The sequence below is a fragment of the Nerophis ophidion genome, linkage group LG01, assembly GCF_033978795.1.
Source record: "Nerophis ophidion isolate RoL-2023_Sa linkage group LG01, RoL_Noph_v1.0, whole genome shotgun sequence".
Lineage (NCBI taxonomy): Eukaryota > Metazoa > Chordata > Actinopteri > Syngnathiformes > Syngnathidae > Nerophis > Nerophis ophidion.
Window position 1 is genome coordinate 79,475,828 of NC_084611.1, and position 18,092 is coordinate 79,493,919.

General features: G+C 40.9%; 1 protein-coding gene across 8 annotated transcripts in view; it reads right to left on the minus strand.

The window, feature by feature from the left end:
• The window catches only part of prom1b (prominin 1 b), a 65,608-nt gene that overhangs the window by 32,383 nt on the left and 15,133 nt on the right, over positions 1-18,092 (minus strand). For 2 of the 8 annotated variants that reach the window (XM_061912604.1, XM_061912645.1), the window contains exons 2-13: positions 13,868-13,929; positions 12,445-12,471; positions 12,167-12,372; positions 10,381-10,501; positions 10,230-10,293; positions 10,068-10,157; positions 8,219-8,242; positions 7,853-8,070; positions 7,695-7,769; positions 2,813-2,876; positions 2,696-2,704; positions 2,469-2,628 (exon numbers count right to left, since the gene is read on the minus strand). In XM_061912604.1, the coding sequence (XP_061768588.1) occupies positions 2,469-2,628; positions 2,696-2,704; positions 2,813-2,876; positions 7,695-7,769; positions 7,853-8,070; positions 8,219-8,242; positions 10,068-10,157; positions 10,230-10,293; positions 10,381-10,501; positions 12,167-12,372; positions 12,445-12,471; positions 13,868-13,929 (1,120 nt within the window). The remainder of the gene's footprint in view (positions 1-2,468; positions 2,629-2,695; positions 2,705-2,812; positions 2,877-7,694; positions 7,770-7,852; positions 8,071-8,218; positions 8,243-10,067; positions 10,158-10,229; positions 10,294-10,380; positions 10,502-12,166; positions 12,373-12,444; positions 12,472-13,867; positions 13,930-18,092) is intronic. The other 6 variants (XM_061912638.1, XM_061912663.1, XM_061912619.1 and 3 more) reach the window with 3 other exon arrangements.

Here is an 18,092-nt window from a genome sequence, read left to right on the forward strand (position 1 = left end):
GCGTGTGCTGTCTATAAAATTGCGTGCACAATTCAGTGTTTCCCCCAGAAAATTTGTTAGTTAAGGTGGTGTCTCTCCAGGGGCAAGGGGGCGTTGAAAAGGACAGGCGGACAGATGGGTAAGGGGCTGGGTGGCTCTATGGAACAGTGTAATTTGGCATGTCACCACCATCACCGCCTGGGGGGGGCGATAGACTATAGACTGTGGTGAAGTAGGCCGGCTTCGTCGAGTGAAGAAGCCTACAATTTTTGGTTGTGTTTTCCGCTCCATATGCTGAATGGCAATATACAATAAATATCTCGATATTTTTTCCGTAAAGTAAAAACAAAACACAAAACAATCCTAGTTACCTGAGATACTAAGTATGTCATTATTTTGACTTAGTAAATATTGACTTAGTAAGACAAAATAATGACTAAGTCAAATTAATGACTTACTGTAAATAAGCGTTTGCAATAAGCATTTGAAAAAAATAGTTAAAAGTGAGGCCACATGCTGACATATGCTCAACTCATCATGCTTAATTTATTACAGCATTTGGAAAGCATGTAGCTGATTTGTATTATGTCAATGTTATATTTTTATCAACATGTGATAGCAGGGACCCTACCATTCAAAACTAGGCTGCTACATTACTAATGATTAATGTAAATATAGCTGAAAAAATAGTACAATAGCAATAGGAGAAACTATTCATCCCTGAACACCATGGAGTTAATGTCGGCTTTATGATGCAGTTACATTATTATATCAACTCTAAGAGACAGAAATTCTTCATTTAACATAATGTCCTTTTTTGCAGCTCCAACACAGAAAAAGGTCAAGTGAAATAACTTAGTTGTTAACTGTAAGTCAATAATGCTTGTCTTTCTCTCAGACAGACAGGGCTGTGCTGTCCGTAACACACACACGCATGCACACAACACAAAATGAGCTAACGTTACGCTAAAAACTAATTAGCCTTCACCTCAAGGATTGCGAGCGAGCTGAGTTGCCCCTTATATTTCTAGACGGTCAACGGGTTCATAGTGATGTTACTAGTAGTTGACTGGGAGGTGTTTATGTGCGCTCTGAATACTCACTGCTGATTGGCTGTTACCACTCTGAATACGCACTGTTGATTGGCTGTTATATGTGCTGTGAATACACACTGCTGATTGGCTGTTACCGATCTGCATGTAACCAATCAGATGGTTGTGTGGGTGGGACAATGCATGGTGCTGCAGAGACGTCCTGACAGAGGCAGAGGCAGTATGAAGTATCCTACACTTTTGTAAAGTAAATCTGAACAGCCGATATGGGCATCTACATCAACTATATGATTTGACTGAGAAGCTGGACAGGACAAAAAAAAATAAAAACCTTTTTAAGACTCAAGTTTAGGCGGTGGCTCTTTGTTGTTAAGGCGGGAAACCCTGCTATTAGTGGTCGTGATGCGTGTGATCTACTAAAACTGCAAGTGCAGTTGAAAAGTGGTGCAGACCGCCTTATTTAAATGAGGATTTTGCGTGTACTGTATGATGCATCACCACAGAAACACATTTATTACACATTCATGTTATCGTGCTCCAACTTTTGGTGTTTTGCAATGTTTTCAAACATGCAGGAAACATCTACCACCTTTATGGGCATTTTGAAAGCAGTCATGCAGTGCATCTACACTGACACCACTTTTCTTTTTTTTACCGCTGAAGGTGCAAGGGAGGGAGGCTGCACTACTGTGCTCAAGACGCAGAAAAGTTTTGCCACATAAGCTATATGTTAGTAATATGTGAAAAAACAAACGTCAACAAAAAAGTCTTAAATGAAACCAAAATGCATCAATTGAATTAGTTTTAATCAGTCCTTTAAGTCATCCAGCAGCTGTAAAATTATAAAAGGATGTTGCTGAATAGACTATGTGTCTAATATTTTTTATTTCTGCCCGTCCAAATATGTTGAGATGTGAAAAAACTAATGTTATTAGAAAAGCTTTGAATGACACAAAAACATATCAATTGGTTTTGTTTCAATCTGTCCCTTAAGTCATCCAGCAGCTATAAAATTATTAAAGGATGATGCTGAATGGACGATGTGTAATATTTTTTATTTCTGACCATCCAAATATGTCGAAATGTACACATAGGACGAAAGATTCTCCATCCATCATTTGCACGTACTCTTCAAAGTTGCTAAATAAAACGCAAACTTGTGCTCGCAAATCGGTGATGCGTGTTGATAAAAAACATTGCTGGAGCTGTACAATATATATGCATATTCTCCTGGGCGTTTTGATGATCAGCATATATTTTGCATATTAATGAAGACAGAAACGCAAAATGGATTGCATTCACTTACTTTTGCAATCCACTTTGCACACGTTTAGTAGATTAGCTTTGTGTGCGCTATCAGGTTTGCACGTGTTTTTGTACACACAAACCTTTAGAAAAAAGGCCCTAAGTGTATTATGAATGTAAGCAAATGCTAACCTGTAGAAATCCATCTGGTCAAGCTGTGGATAATAGGACTCAATCCTCTTCTGTTCATTGTTGAGGAAAATGGTGAAGTTGGCCAGAGACGCTTCCACAGGAAACATCTTGGCGAAGCCGTTGATCTCCAAGCCGATCTTATCCAGCATACCTTTTACTCCTAAAAACATGCATCATTTAGTGAGGAGAGGATCAAGGATGCAATGCTATTTAGTGAGTAAACTTACGCGGTAATGCTACAGTTTCATCATACAGTGCAAAAGAAATGAAGATAAGAGAAGAAAAATGTTGAACAATGTGCCAAACTGCTTTGGTAATGTTATTAATATTAGTAATAATAGTACCTGATACAATATTTTTAGTCTGTTCTTTGACCAGCGTTGGTGTGTCATTGAAGGATGAGTAGCCCTGAAAGCAGAAAGGTGAGGGATGTCAAAGATTGTGACATTCTTATTGGATTTTTTTGAAAATGCATTGGTTAGTTTCACCAAAAACGCACATTGCATTTTTTGTTTATGAAAAACAAACATTAGGTTCATTGACAACTCTAAATTGTCTCTGATGGTAACAAAAAACACTATAAATCCTCTTTAGTGTTCATGAAAAACATATGCTAGGTTCACAATATTAAACTTTTTTTTTAACATTGTATGGCCACCTTTGGAAAAATGCAATGAAAGGTTTTCCAAACCCCAAATTTAAATCAGATATGATTTGTGAATAAAAATTTAATTTACTGACACTATAACTACTTATTTTTTTACATGAATAGTGAGCCTGCTAAGACAGGTTTCTTGTAAGCATAAGAATAAAATAAAAATAATAAGATTCTGTAACTGCATAACATCGTGTGTCGAAACTTCTGCACGTATAAAAATACTAATGTTCAGTTATACATTTAACAGTGTTTATTATTATAGTTGTAATTTTCCAAAGTAATGAATTCATAAGTCAGTATTACTTTCATGTTTTAACTAACTAAACATTGTTTATATTTAAAGTATATTTTGTTTTGAGAGCTTGTAATATTTTAGATACAGGATGCTTAAACTTTTTCAACCAAGGGCTGCATACTGAAAAAAATCAGCTTTTTCTCATTACATTCCGATTTTTTGCTTTAGTTCCTTATATTTTACTGTTTTTTATGTTATATGTAAACACACATTTTTATTTTATTTTAGCAGACACATAGATTAGGTATATTTGCACTCAGTATCGGATCGTTATCGCCAATTCCAGCCTGAAATCAATCAATCAATCAATCAATGTTTATTTATATAGCCCCAAATCACAAATGTCTCAAAGGACTGCACAAATCATTACGACTACAACATCCTCGGAAGAACCCACAAAATACACAGGTATTGAATCAGAAAGAAAAACAGTGGTAGTGCACATCACTATTTATTTGTTATTCCATTCTCCTACAGCAGTGGTTCTCAAATGGAGGTACGCGTACCCCCGGGGGTACTTGAAGGTATGCCAATCATTTTTTAAAAACATTATAAAAATAGCAACATTTCAAAAATCCTTTATGAATATATTTATTGAATAATACTTCAACAAAATATGAATGTAAGTTCATAAACTGTGAAAAGAAATGCAACAATGCAATATTCACTGTTGACAGCTAGATTTTTTGTGGACATGTTCCATGAATATTGATGTTGAAGATTTATTTTTTTTGTGAAGAAATGTTTAGAATTAAGTTCATGAATCCAGATGGATCTCTGTTACAATCCCCAAAGAGAGCACTTTAAGTTGATGATTACTTCTACGTGTAGAAAGCTTTATTTATAATTGAATCACTTGTTTATTTTTCAACAATCCCATCCATCCGTCCATCTTCTTCCGCTTATCCGAGGTCGGGTCGCGGGGGCAGCAGCCTAAGCAGGGAAGCCCAGACTTCCCTCTCCCCAGCCACTTCGTCTAGCTCTTCCCGGGGGATCCCGAGGCGTTCCCAGGCCAGCCGGGAGACATAGTCTTCCCAACGTGTCCTGGGTCTTCCCCGTGGCCTCCTACCGGTTGGACGTGCCCTAAACATCTCCCTCGGGAGGCGTTCGGGTGGCATCCTTACCAGATGCCCGAACCACCTCATCTGGCTCCTCTCGATGTGGAGGAGCAGCGGCTTTACTTTGAGCTCCTCCCGGATGGCAGAGCTTCTCACCCTATCTCTAAGGGAGAGCCCCGCCACACGGCGGAGGAAACTCATTTCGGCCGCTTGTACCCGTCATCTTATCCTTTCGGTCATGACCCAAAGCTCATGACCATAGGTGAGGATGGGAACGTAGATCGACCGGTAAATTGAGAGCTTTGCCTTCCGGCTCAGCTCCTTCTTCACCACAACGGATCGGTACAACGTCCGCATTACTGAAGACGCCGCATCGATCCCCCTGTCGATCTCACGATCCACTCTTCCCCCACTCGTGAACAAGACTCCTAGGTACTTGAACTCCTCCACTTGGGGCACGGTCTCCTCCCCAACCCGGAGATGGCACTCCACCCTTTTCCGGGAGAGAACCATGGACTCGGATTTGGAGGTGCTGATTCTCATTCCGGCCGCTTCACACTCGGCTGCGAACCGATCCAGTGAGAGCTGAAGATCCCGGCCAGATGAAGCCAACAGGACCACATCGTCTGCAAAAAGCAGAGACCTAATCCCGCGGCCACCAAACCGGAACCCCTCAATGCCTTGACTGCGCCTAGAAATTCTGTCAAGTTTTTAGTTATTTTAATATCTTTTTTTCCAAATAGTTCAAGAAAGACCACTACAAATGAGCAATATTTTGCACTGTTATACATCCATCCATCCATTTCCTACCGCTTATTCCCTTTGGGGTCGCCGGTGCCCATCTCAGCTACATACAATTTAATAAATCAGAAACTGATAAAATAGTGCTGTATTTTACTTCTTTATCTCTTTTTTTAACCAAAAATGCTTTTCTCTGATTAGGGGGTACTTGAATTAAAAAAATGTTCATTGTGGGTACATCACTGAAAAAAGGTTGAGAACCACTGTCCGAACAGCGTCCATTGCATTATGTAAATGAGGCAATGACGTCAGCAAGTACATTCTAAAGACATTTACAACAGCCAATAGCTACTCTCCTTACTAAGGAGGTGGCAACATTGATCTCGCCTAGCATATAAGATAATTAGCAATTATTAGCATGTCAAAAAACGGTTATTTAGTAGCTAAAACAATGACATAAGAAAGATGGACTCCTCACATCATCAGAAGCGCTCAGAAGAAATATGTAGTTTACAGGTTTTATAAGTGCAACGTAACTCAATGAGAAGATATTAACTATAGCAACAGTTAGCATGTATAGTTTCAGGATGTAAATAAAAAATTCCACATTCCACATGAGCATGAGAATGTCACCGTTACTCACCTCATTGTGTCACCGCGCTGAAGAAAATATAACTTGACTTGCCTTCACTGCTAAAAATGGAATACTGTACTTGAATATTTGACCAATGTTGACTTCATTAGGAGTCTGACTTTGACAAAGCGTGTGATGTGCGGATCGATACTGAAATATCGATATCGTCGATGCCAGATATTTATCCCCCAATATTGATATCTCTAATCAAAATGTCGATACTTTTCATACTCTAGTTCAGGGGGGGTCCAACCCTTTTCCACTAAGGGCTGTATACCGAAAAGTCAAAGTATGCAGGGACCATTGTTTTTAAACAAAAAATAAAAAACATGTATTGTGTCAGATTTGTATTATAGGGGACTAAGTAGCAACACTCTTGATACTTTAGATATGTGACATAACGTATACCATTAACATGAATAATGCTATTTAATAGACTGTATGTATATTATTCACATGTGAATAATGCTGTATAATAGACTGTATTTATATTATTGACATGTGACTAATGCTGTATACAAGACTGTATTTATGATAGACTGTATTTATATTATTCACATGTGAATAGACTTTAAAATAGCTACCAGTTGCTACTCGTGTTTAAACAACTATGATGAAAACGAAAATGTAGGCTAGCAATATTCATGCTGTAATTGTCTACATGCTTACTGATCAGAATACACAATTAAAGAAAAACATTATTTACTCGTAGCCCGAGTGACAACGTCGCCACAAAGTAGTTCATTTTGATTAATTTGCTCGGGGAAAACTTTAGCTTATTTGCACACACTCTGTAGCGTTGGTTAGCTCCTTTTTATGGGTAATTACATTTTGATAGAACACCGACAACACTTTCAGCCATAGATAAGAATGAGTAGATAGACGACACCCTTCTTAGTGAAGTGTGAAGTGAAGTGAATTATATTTATATAGCGCTTTTCTCAAGTGACTCAAAGCGCTTTACATAGTGACACCCAATATCTAAGTTACATTTAAACCAGTGTGGGTGGCACTGGGAGCAGGTGGGTAAAGAGTCTTGCCCAAGGACACAACGGCAGTAACTAGAATGGCACAAGCGGGAATCGAACCTGCAACCCTCAAGTTGCTAGCACGGCCACTCTACCAACCGAGCTATGCCGCCAATTAGAGCGGCAAGTTTATGGCGACTGGGACCAAAGCGTCTGAACATTCTGTGGTTTTAGAAGGCCCAAAAATTTCATCAGGAAAAAAAAAAACTACGCAATTCTACATACGTCAGGAGCCAAAAGAGGAGCTTAGTAAACAATCCATCCATCCATCCAATTTCTACAAATTTGTCTCATCTGCATTCGAGCGGAAGGCGGGGTACATCTTGGACAAGTCGCCACCTCATCACAGGCCAACACAGATAGACAGACAACATTCACACAATAGGGCCTATTTTAGTGTTGCCAATCAACCTATCCCCAGGTGCATGTTTTTGGAAGTGGGAGGAAGCCGGAGTACCCGGAGGGAACCCACGCAGTCACGGGGAGAACATGCAAACTCCACACAGAAAGATCCCGAGCCCGGGATTTAACTCAGGACTAGTCAGGACCTTCGTATTGTGAGGCACATGCACTAACCCCTGTTCCACTGTTCTGCCCTCGTAAACATAATATTATACATAATATATAATATATGTATATATACTGATAAATACATTAATGTAATATTAATATGCAATATAATAATTAAAGATTGATAAGTAGTCGGTTTATAATTGAATCGTAGCCCAAATTCTTCTCGGTACATCTGCACTTAAGTTTAGGTTTGCTGATGTGGACAAAAACACATACTGTACGTTGAACAGTCAGCTGACCTTTTGTACTATGCTGCTGAGGTCTGTCTTCAGGAGAGTATGGACATTAGCCAAGGCGTAGTTGACATCCGGGAGCTGGAAAAACAGCAACAATGAAGAGTTCTAATACTCTGTTGATTTATTTGGCGTGTCTGTTCTCTGTTGCTACTGGAAGGCACCTTGGAGAAGTCAGCGTTGATCCCCAGCTGGGACAGCGTTGAGCGAATGGCATTACAGCTGGGGGACACGGCGCCGTTGGTGCAGGCCGGGTCAGACAAAGTGTTGGACAGCGACGCTCGCTCTCCGGACAGGCTGTCCTTGAGCTTCTCCGTGCCTTCTTGAAGGATCTGCAGCGAGGAGCTGACGCTCTCCAGGGCCTCCTTGGTCTCCCGCATGGCTGGAAGCAGGATCACATTTGATATGAAAAACAATTTTAACCCCAGAAAAATAAAGAGCTTCATATACAAATGCACAACCACAAATACAACAACAACAAACATTGAACTACAAAAAAACACTGAATCCACAAATTCTTATTTATTTACCTTTGACGGCATTCTCAACTTTAGCTTTAGAAGAAATGAATGTGTGAGGTAAACAAAAAAAGGGAAAATGAGTTATACCATCGTTTTGTTTATGGAAATAACTGTCATATATATCATATCTAATTACGGAATGATCTACAGTACAGAAATAAAGAAATTGTTTAATATTGATCTTCACTGTACATCGAATCAAACTGCTCATATTGCATCAAGTCAGACTGCAGCAAATCATTCTGTATAGTGTAACATCGTATCAAATCGCATTGTACACCATTCAGGGTGAAATATATCGCAATATATCTCAATAGTTTTTCCAGCAATACACAATAATATAGATTTTAATTGTCTTAACATGAATTGTACATTTTTTGTATACATTTCTAAAAAAAAGTCGCGAACCATATCTCAATTGTTATTGTTACACCACCTTCCCCAGGAGGAAGAAAACATTTTCGCTCCCCCACTCCCCGCCGCGACTAAAAATAGTATCATCTGTCGATAAAATTCTGATAAGTACACCTCTGCATAAAGTACCATTGTATCATTAATAACATTAAAGGAAATAAAACAAGAAAGAAATATAGATGAGGTTACAAAAAATAATAACTTTAATAATATACTTGTGTAATATGCGACTGAAAATATTTCCAGTGCATTAATTTACACAATAAACATTTTTTAACTGACTTGAATCACTTGATACTGAAAAATAAAATAAAATAAGCTCAATAAATAAAACCCAATTCAAATTGATCAGCAACATTAACTCAGGAAGACAATATATAACACACTTTAACATCTAAAACAAAAATGAATACAACTATTTGTGCTGATTTTTATTTAATCCAAATGATGAAGCCAGGATCAATTAAATAAACTCAAGAAATAATAATCAATTCAAATTGATCAGCAACAATAACTCTGGAGCGCAATATACAAAACACTTTAACATCCATCCATTTTCTACCGCTTATTCCCTTTCGTGGTCGCGGGGGGCACTGGCGCCTATCTCAGCTACAATCGGGCGGAAGGCAGGGTACACCCTGGACAAGTCGCCACCTCATCGCAGGGCCAACACAGATAGACAGACAACATTCACACTCACATTCACACACTAGGGCCAATTTAGTGTTGCCAATCAACCTATCCCCAGGTGCATGTCTTTCGAAGTGGGATGAAAACGGAGTACCCGGAGGGAACTCACGCAGTCACGGGGAGAACATCCCGAGCCTGGATTTGAACCCAGGACTGCAGGACCTTCGTATTGTGAGGCAGACGCACTAACCCCTCTTCCACCGTGAAGCCCAAACACTTTAACATACAAAACAAAAATGAATATGATTATTTGTGCTGATTTTTATTTAATCCAAATGATGAAGCCAGGATTAATGGCTACAATGAGCACGTTTTGTAGTGCACAGCTTTTCGAAGTGGGGTTTGAAAAACTGCAATAGTGTACCGTATTGTGACTTAAGTATCGTTTTATGTATTGTATCGTTAAGTAATTGCCAATACCCAGCCCTAAAGCCTATTGCTTTGCATCAAATTGTAATGATTTACGTAATTTTGCATTGTAACAAATTGACTCGGGTGGTAGGTAATTGGATTGTATTTCATAGTACCCGTATCATATCCTATTGTATCGTAACCAAAAATATTCATATTGTATTGGATTGTCTTTTATTAAAATCAATAGAGTATTGGCTCAGATTACATTGCTTTGCAAGGGCTTTGATGATCAGATTGTATCATCTCACATTGTGTATCTTTGGGTAAATTTGCGTTATATCGGATTCATTTGTACGGTATCAAATGGAATTGCTAAAGACTAATTGGGGAAGAGTGTTACCTCCTGCCATTCGCAGGGCGGTGTCCAGGGAGGGAACCACCTCCTTCTCCAGTTGACTGTGAATCCTCCCGCCCAGCAGCGGTCCAATATCTGTCAGGGTGAACATAGACGACCACAATAATGACCTGTCACACAACTTAAAGAAGACACAAACAAACTTACTGTCGAGCTCAGACAGGACTTTGTTTTTGGCCGTCGTGTACTGCGCTGTCAAGTATTCAATTTGCTGCAAGAAGGTAAAGAAACGATTAATTCATTTTGTTTTTTTCTTTGTGTGTGTGTATACTTTTATAGTCATCGAATGCCAGCGTACCGCAGGAGTGTTGTTGGCAAACGTCCTCAAGTCCCTCATGTTGGTGTTAATTAAGCGCCGGGTGCTCTTGATGTGGGAGCTGATGTTGTGGTTCGCCGCGTAAGCTATGAGCACACCCAAACTGGCAAACAACAACCACAGAGAAGTTTGATTTAGACAAGCCAGGCGTTGTCTGCATCTTTCATCACCAGCAGAAAGCGGTAAAACAACACTAAGATGTTTCATCATCCCATTGAACTTTAAAACTTTGAACTTAGAATTTAGGCTGGAACCTGACGACAAGGCAGTTATCAGGAATTCTGCCGAGCAAAAAGTGGCAGGGCCGTTATAATTAAGCTCCATGAATTCTGCCTAGCCACAACTGACAGAGCAGTTATGATTGAGCCCTATGAATTCTGCCGAGCAACAAGTGGCAGGTTCAGTTAATATAGAGTCCGATGAATTCTGCCTGACAAAAATGTACAGGGCAGTTATGACTGAGTCCTATGAATTCTGCCTAGCAACAAGTAACAGGGCATTTTTAGTTCAGCCCTACAATTTCTGCCGAACAAAAAAGTACAGAGCAGTTAAGACTGAGCCCTATGAATTCTGCCTAGCAACAAGTAACAGGGCACTTTTAGTTCAGCCCTTCAATTTCTGCCAAACAAAAAGGTATAGGGCAGTTATGACTGAATCCGATGAATTCTGCCTAGCAAAAAGTAACAGGGCAGTTTTAGTTGAGCCCTATAAATTCTACCTCCCCAAAATGTACAGGGCAGTTATGACTAAGCCCAAAGAATTCTGCCTAGCAACAAGTAACAGGGCAGCCATAGTTAAGGCCTAAAACATATTATTTTCGCCTGTTTTCTGCTAATTTTTCAAATATTTATTTTGTAACCGTATGAATTCTGCTGAGCAACAAGTAACAGGGAAAATTTACTTGAGCCCTATATTTTCTGCCGAACAAAAAGGTTTCAGGGCAGTTAGGGCTGAGCCCTGTGAATTCTGCCTAGCAACAAGTGACAAGGCAGCTACTGTACAATTGAGCTTTATGAATTCTAGAAGCCTGGCAACAAGTGACATGGCAGTTATGACTGAGCCCTATAAATTCTGTCAATTAACATGTGGTAGGGCAGTTCTAACTAAGGCCTATGGATTCTATCCAGCAACAAGTGGAAATACAATTATTATAAAGACTCTAAATTGTGCATAGGGGCGGTATAGCTCGGTTGGTAGAGCGGCCGTGCCAGCAACTTGAGGGTTGCTGGTTCGATTCCCGCTTCCGCCATCCTAGTCACTGCCGTTGTGTCCTTGGGCAAGACACTTTACCCACCTGCTCCCAGTGCCACCCACACTGGTTTAAATGTAAGTTAGATATTGGGTTTCACTATGTAAAGCGCTTTGAGTCACTAGAGAAAAAGCGCTATATAAATATCATTCACTTCACTTCACAAGTGAATCCTACAGATTCTGCTAGGCAACAAATGGTGGGGGAGTTATGACTGAGCCCCATATCTTGTACCTAGCAACAAGTGACAGGGCAGTTATGTCTGATCCCAATGAATTATGTACAGCAGTAGCTGAAAAAAAGAGTTATTATACAGACACTAAACTGTGTCTAAGAACAAGTGGCAGAAACGTTAAAATTGAATGCTATTGAATGCCAGGCAACAAGTCGCGGGGCATTTGAAATTGAGTCCCATGTATATTGCCCAGCAACATAGGTAATGTAAAAAATAAAAATCTGGGCAGTTTTGTTGACCTAAGTTAATAATTGCCTGGACTTGGAATTCAATTGGGGTCTCACATAATGAAGATGGTGGTGGCAACAAGCGAAGCGGTGAAGAATCCTCGCTGGCAGTCGGCATTCTTCCGCTGCCGCTGGTGCATCTCGCCGCCACAGTTCTCGCAGCACCGACACACGCAGAAGCACATGCCCAACACAGGGACGATAACCACGAAGATAATGCCGATGGATGCACACACCAAGAACCCGGCCTCGTAGTACACCCCCTGCATGAAAACATCTGTCAATCATCTTGTTGCACCAATTACATTTGTTTATGGGTTAAGCGACGAGTTTACCTGGAGCAGCAGAACGACGTTTTCTGGCTGCGTACACAGACACACACACGTTACCATGCACAATGCAATAACATTCACCATCAGGCTAAATATACAGTTGTGGTCAAAAGTTTTCATACACTTTTAAAGAACATAATGTCATTGCTGTCTTGAGTTTCCAATAATTTCTACAACTCTTATTTTTTGTGATAGAGTGATTGGAGCACATGAAGTTTGGTTCTTTTGTGAGCAAATCTGCTGGGTCAAAAGTATCCATACAGCAATGTTAAAATTTGGTTACATGTCACTTGGCAAGTTTCACTGCAATAAGGCGCTTTTGGTAGCCATCCACAAGCTTCTGGCAAGCTTCTGGTTGAATTTTTCACCACTCCCCTTGGTGCAGTTCAGCTAAATTTGTTGGTTTTCTGACATGGACTTGTTTCTTCAGGATTGAAGGTTGGGTATTGGGTGCAGTTGAGTGTCCCAACAGGACAATGACCCCAAACACACGTAAAAAGCGGTAAAGGAAGGGCTAAATCAGGCTAGAATGAAGGTTTAAGAATGGCCTGACTTAAACGTGTAGACAATGCTGAAGAAACAAGTCCATGTCAGAAAACCAACTAATTTAGCTGAACTGCATCAATTTCAAGATCACGGGTACAAGCGGCCGAAATGAGTTTCCTCCGCCGTGTGGTGGGGCTCTCCCTTAGAGATAGGGTGAGAAGCTTTGCCATCCCGGAGGAACTCAAAGTAAAGCCGCTGCTCCTTCACATCGAGAGGAGCCAGATGAGGTGGTTCGGGCATCTGGTCAGGATGCCACCCGAACGCCTCCCTAGGGAGGTGTTTAGGGCACGTCCAACCGGTAGGAGGCCACGGGGAAGACCCAGGACACGTTGGGAAGACTATGTCTCCCGGCTGGCCCGGGAACGCCTCGGGATCCCCCGGGAAGAGCTAGACGAAGTGGCTGGGGAAAGGGAAGTCTGGGTTTCCCTGCTTAGGTTGTTGCCCCCGCGACCCGACCTCGGATAAGCGGAAGAAGATGGATGGATGCATCAATTTTGTCAAGAGGAGTGGTAAAAAATTCAACCAGAAGCTTGACAGAAGTTTGTGGATGGCAACCAAAAGAGCCTTATTGCAGTGAAACTTGCCAAGGAACATGAAACCAAATATTAACATTGCTGTATGTATACTTTTGACCCAGCAGATGTGCTCACATTTTCAGTAGACCTATAATAAATTCATAAAAGAACCAAACTTCATGAATGTTTTTGTGACAAAAAAGTATGTGCTCCAATCACTCTATCACAAAAAATAAGAGTTGTAGAAATGATTGGAAACTCAAGACAGACATGACATTATGTTTTTTACAAGTGTATGTAAACCTTTGACCGCGACTGCGACTTGTGACCTAATACCTGTACTAAAAAATGAACATAGCACAAACCTTTCTCCATTCTTCTAGTTTAATTCCTCCCATGTTTTGCTGAATAACTTTAACAATCAGATCTGGAAGAAACAAAAGGGGATCATTAGGCACCAGCGGGGCCACACACACCACTACATCCAGCAGTTGGTACTTTGGTGAAAAAAGTGTATCACTATTTCTTAACCAAACAAGAATGACAAACACATTTCGGGAGAACATCTGCACTGTAAGACAACATAAACACAACATAACAATTACCCAAAATCCCACGCATCCATGACACTTCCTGGCTATATTATACACCCCCGCACCCCCAACCCCGCCCACCTCAACCGACGCACAGAGGGAGAGGGGGGGATTGGTGCTAGCGGGGTGTATAATATAGCCATCAAGTTTCATGGATGCGTGGGATTCTGGGTAATTGTTATGTTGTGTTTATGTTGTCTTACAGTGCAGATGTTCTCCCGAAATGTGTTTGTCATTCTTGTTTGGTGTGGGTTCACAGTGTGGCGCATATTAGTAAGAGTGTTAAAGTTGTTTATATCACAACCTTCAGTGTAAACTGTACAATCCCCAAAGAGTGCACTTTAAGTTGATGATTACTTCTATGTGTAGAAATCTTTATTCATAATTGAATCACTTGTTTATTTTTTTGTTATTTTTATATAGTTTTCCCCAAATAGTTCAAGAAAGACCACTACAAATGAGCAATATTTTGCACTGTTATACAATTTAATAAATCAGAAACTGATGACATAGTGCTGTATTTTACTTCTTTATCTCTTTTTTGCAACCAAAAATGCTTTGCTCTGATTAGGGGGTACTTGATTTAAAAAAATATTCACAGGGTGTACATCACTGAAAAAAGGTTGAGAACCACTGTTATAGGGAACCGATGTTTACATTTCTGAGCAAGACATATTCCGGTTTTGAGCCAGGGTGTTTTGGTCAAACTGTTGGCGAGCTTATATGGGTCGGTCAGCTCTAAGATTACCTGCTTGGTGACTCCCAGTGTTACTCAGCAGGTAAACACTGCTTCTTAAACCTTGTTCCACAACATTAGGTACACCTGCACCGTCTAATGAGATCTAAAAAGGTTATTGTTGTGGTTGTAGTCTGCAGCTCTGTACTTTGGTGACCTCATTGAGTTACATCAGAGGTTCAAAACATTACAAAGAGTTCAAAGTATAAACAACCACAAAAATAAACAGAACAGATTAAGGATGCTAATACTCAGTCTACAGTATGGTGTGTTTACATGTTATGGTTACATGCACACCTGCATTATGTCAATATGCACATTGAGCAAGATAAAACGGAAAACATGTTACTAAAATTTGTCGGGGACGGTTGAAAGGGGACAAGAAAGAAGCTTTTATCTTCTGGTGAGGGTCCGGATGAAAGGCACGGATACAGAACATGTATTTTGGGATCATTGGAGTCCGCTTGTGAGGCACACGAGCACAAGTGAGTCACATCGGCGCCACCTGTTTTTTTTTTTTGTTGTTTTTTTTTTCACAGCTTCTTAGTTAGCATTAGCCGCGTAGGACAGCTAAGCTTAGAGAGCTTAGCTCAGTGACCCAGTAGGAGGGGAAACCACAGCGAAACAAAAGGAGTGAGGGGGAGGTGAGGGCTCGAGGGGATGGAGACATAACCACCAGATTTGAAGGCAGCAAAATTGTTATACATTCTTGTTTTTTTGGGTTATTTTATGTTTTCCCTCTTTTTTCCGATTCCTGCCAACTCTCCCCATCCTTTCAATAATGCGTGCGGCAGCCACTCATTTGCAATCAAAACGGTTCCTGCCAAGGACCTCATACCAAAAAAAGTCTAAGGATGTGGGGGCCATTTTTAAATGTTTCCTTTTGTAAAAAAAAGACCTATCCAATTTGCTACAAAGTTACACAGGTACATTTAAAACAATTGAATATCTTTGAAAAGTGTATTTTATTACAGTCATTAGGGCTGTGAGTCTTTGGGTGTCCCATGATTCGATAATTTATCGATTTTTTCGATTCGATTCTCGATTCAAAAACAATATTTTTCCGATTCAAAACGATTCTCTATTCATTCAATACATAGGATTTCAGCAGGATCTACCTCAGTCTGCTGACATGCAAGCAGAGTAGTAGATTTAAAAAAAAAAAAAGCTTTTATAATTGTAAAGGACAATGTTTTATCAACTGATTGCAATACTGTAAATTTGATTACAGCTGTAATCTTGGCTCCTCGGCTTCTCTCAGAGACACTGGCGTTCACCGCAGCCATCCAACTTTCAGGTATGACTTTACAATCTCATTAAAACACTATTAAAATAATAAGCAGATAAGGGATCTTCCAGACTTATCCTAGTAAATGTGTCTAATGACATCTGAAACGGTCCCACTGCCGCCACCTGGAGCCGTCGCCTTTTCTTTTCTTTTTTTGTGCTTCACTCTAACTTTTCTCATCCACAAATCTTTCATCCTCGCTCAAATTAATGGGGGGATCGTCGATGTTCTCTACTAAATCCTTTCAGCAAAAATATGGCAATATCGCGAAATGATCAAGTATGACATAGAATGGACCTGCTATCCCCGTTTAAATGAGAAAATCTCATTTCAGTAGGCCTTTAAAGCGCTCCTACCTCGTAGAGGTTCCAAACTGCCCCTAAGTTTACCGGACCTCACAGTGTAAACATGTGTATTCTTAACTCATCAGAGGAAGACATACCATGTGCTCCCCAAACCAAATGCTCTGCAAACACTACACAGTATAAGAAAAACTAGAACAACCCAATTCGAAACGCCGCAAGCATCCATGCCTTGAAAGCACCATGGAGCGAGTCGCCCGCTCAGGTGAGTTTTGGAGACGCGCAGCCGCTCACCTTCATTTGAGTTCTACAGCCAACATGCTAAACTGTCAATCCTGGACGCGCAGACATGACAGTAAAGCACTATGCCATTTTATGACACATTGAGTTAAACTGGTGTGTTGAGTTATAACCTTCCACCATTTCCACTACATTGTCAGTGTGGAGGGGGGCGTGGCCTGGGGACCTGCAGCAAAGCGGGGTGTGCCAGAACCGGCTGTGAGATCAGCGACAGGTGCGTAGATGGCCCACCTGGGCCTGCTTATCTAATCACCTGTCGCTCTGTTAAAAGGCAGCAGCCGGAGAGGAGAGAGGAGTTGGGGTTGGGGTTGGAGCAAGAGCGAGAGCGAGCTGGAGACAGAAAAAGACGATTGCTGAAAAGCACCTAAGAGACTTTATTGCAAAATAAAACTATATTCTGAACCTGACCCAGGCTGTCATTACAGTGCTTGGTGGTCCGAGGAACCCGGAGAGGAGAAACTTCCACAGTCAGACTCTACTTTGAATACAATTACAAGTTAGTTATTGGATTGTGGATTACAAATCAAGAGTTAAATGTGTTTGATTAGATTTTGTTAGCTCAACATTGCAATGGTAATTTTAGCTAAATGACCACTTTGCACTTTGGTTATCGCCTGGAAAAGAGTGGAGGTCCATCTCCGGGTTGGGGAGGAGATCTTGGCTTAAGTGGAGGATATCAAGTACCTCAGAGTATTGTTCACGAGTGAGGGAAAACTGGATCGTGAGATCGACAGGCGGATCGGTGCGTAGTCTGCAGTAATGCAGGCCCTGTATAGGTTCGTTGTGGTGAAGAGGGAGCTGAGCCAGAGGGGAAAACTTAGAATTTACCGGTCGATCTAAGTTCCTATTCCCTTCTATGGCCATGAGCTTTGGGTTATGACCAAAAGGACAAGATCAGGCAAAATGAGTTTCCTCCGTCGGGTGGCGGGGCTCTCCCTTGGAGATAGGGTGTCAAGCTGTGTCATTCGGGAAGATCTCAGAGTAAATCCCCTGCTCCTCCACATCAAGAGGAGCCAGCTGAAGTGGTTCGGGCATCTGATCAGGATGCCCCCCCTTAACGTCTCCCTGGGACACGTTGGGGGAACTAAGTCTCCCAGCTGGCCTGGGAACACATTAGGATCACCTGGGAGGAGTTGGACAAAGTGGCTGACGAGAGGGAAGTCTGGGCTTCTCTGCTTAGGCTGCTGCCCCCGCGATCCCACCTCGGATAAACAGAAGAAGATAGATAGATGGATGGATGGATGGATGGATGGAAGACTTTGGATACCCCTTGTATATTGGGACTGGCACAAGTGATTTTCTATTTAACACATTTTATTTCTACTTTTCTTCTGTGTGAAGTTTGAGATTAGCTCTTGTATGCCCAGAGGG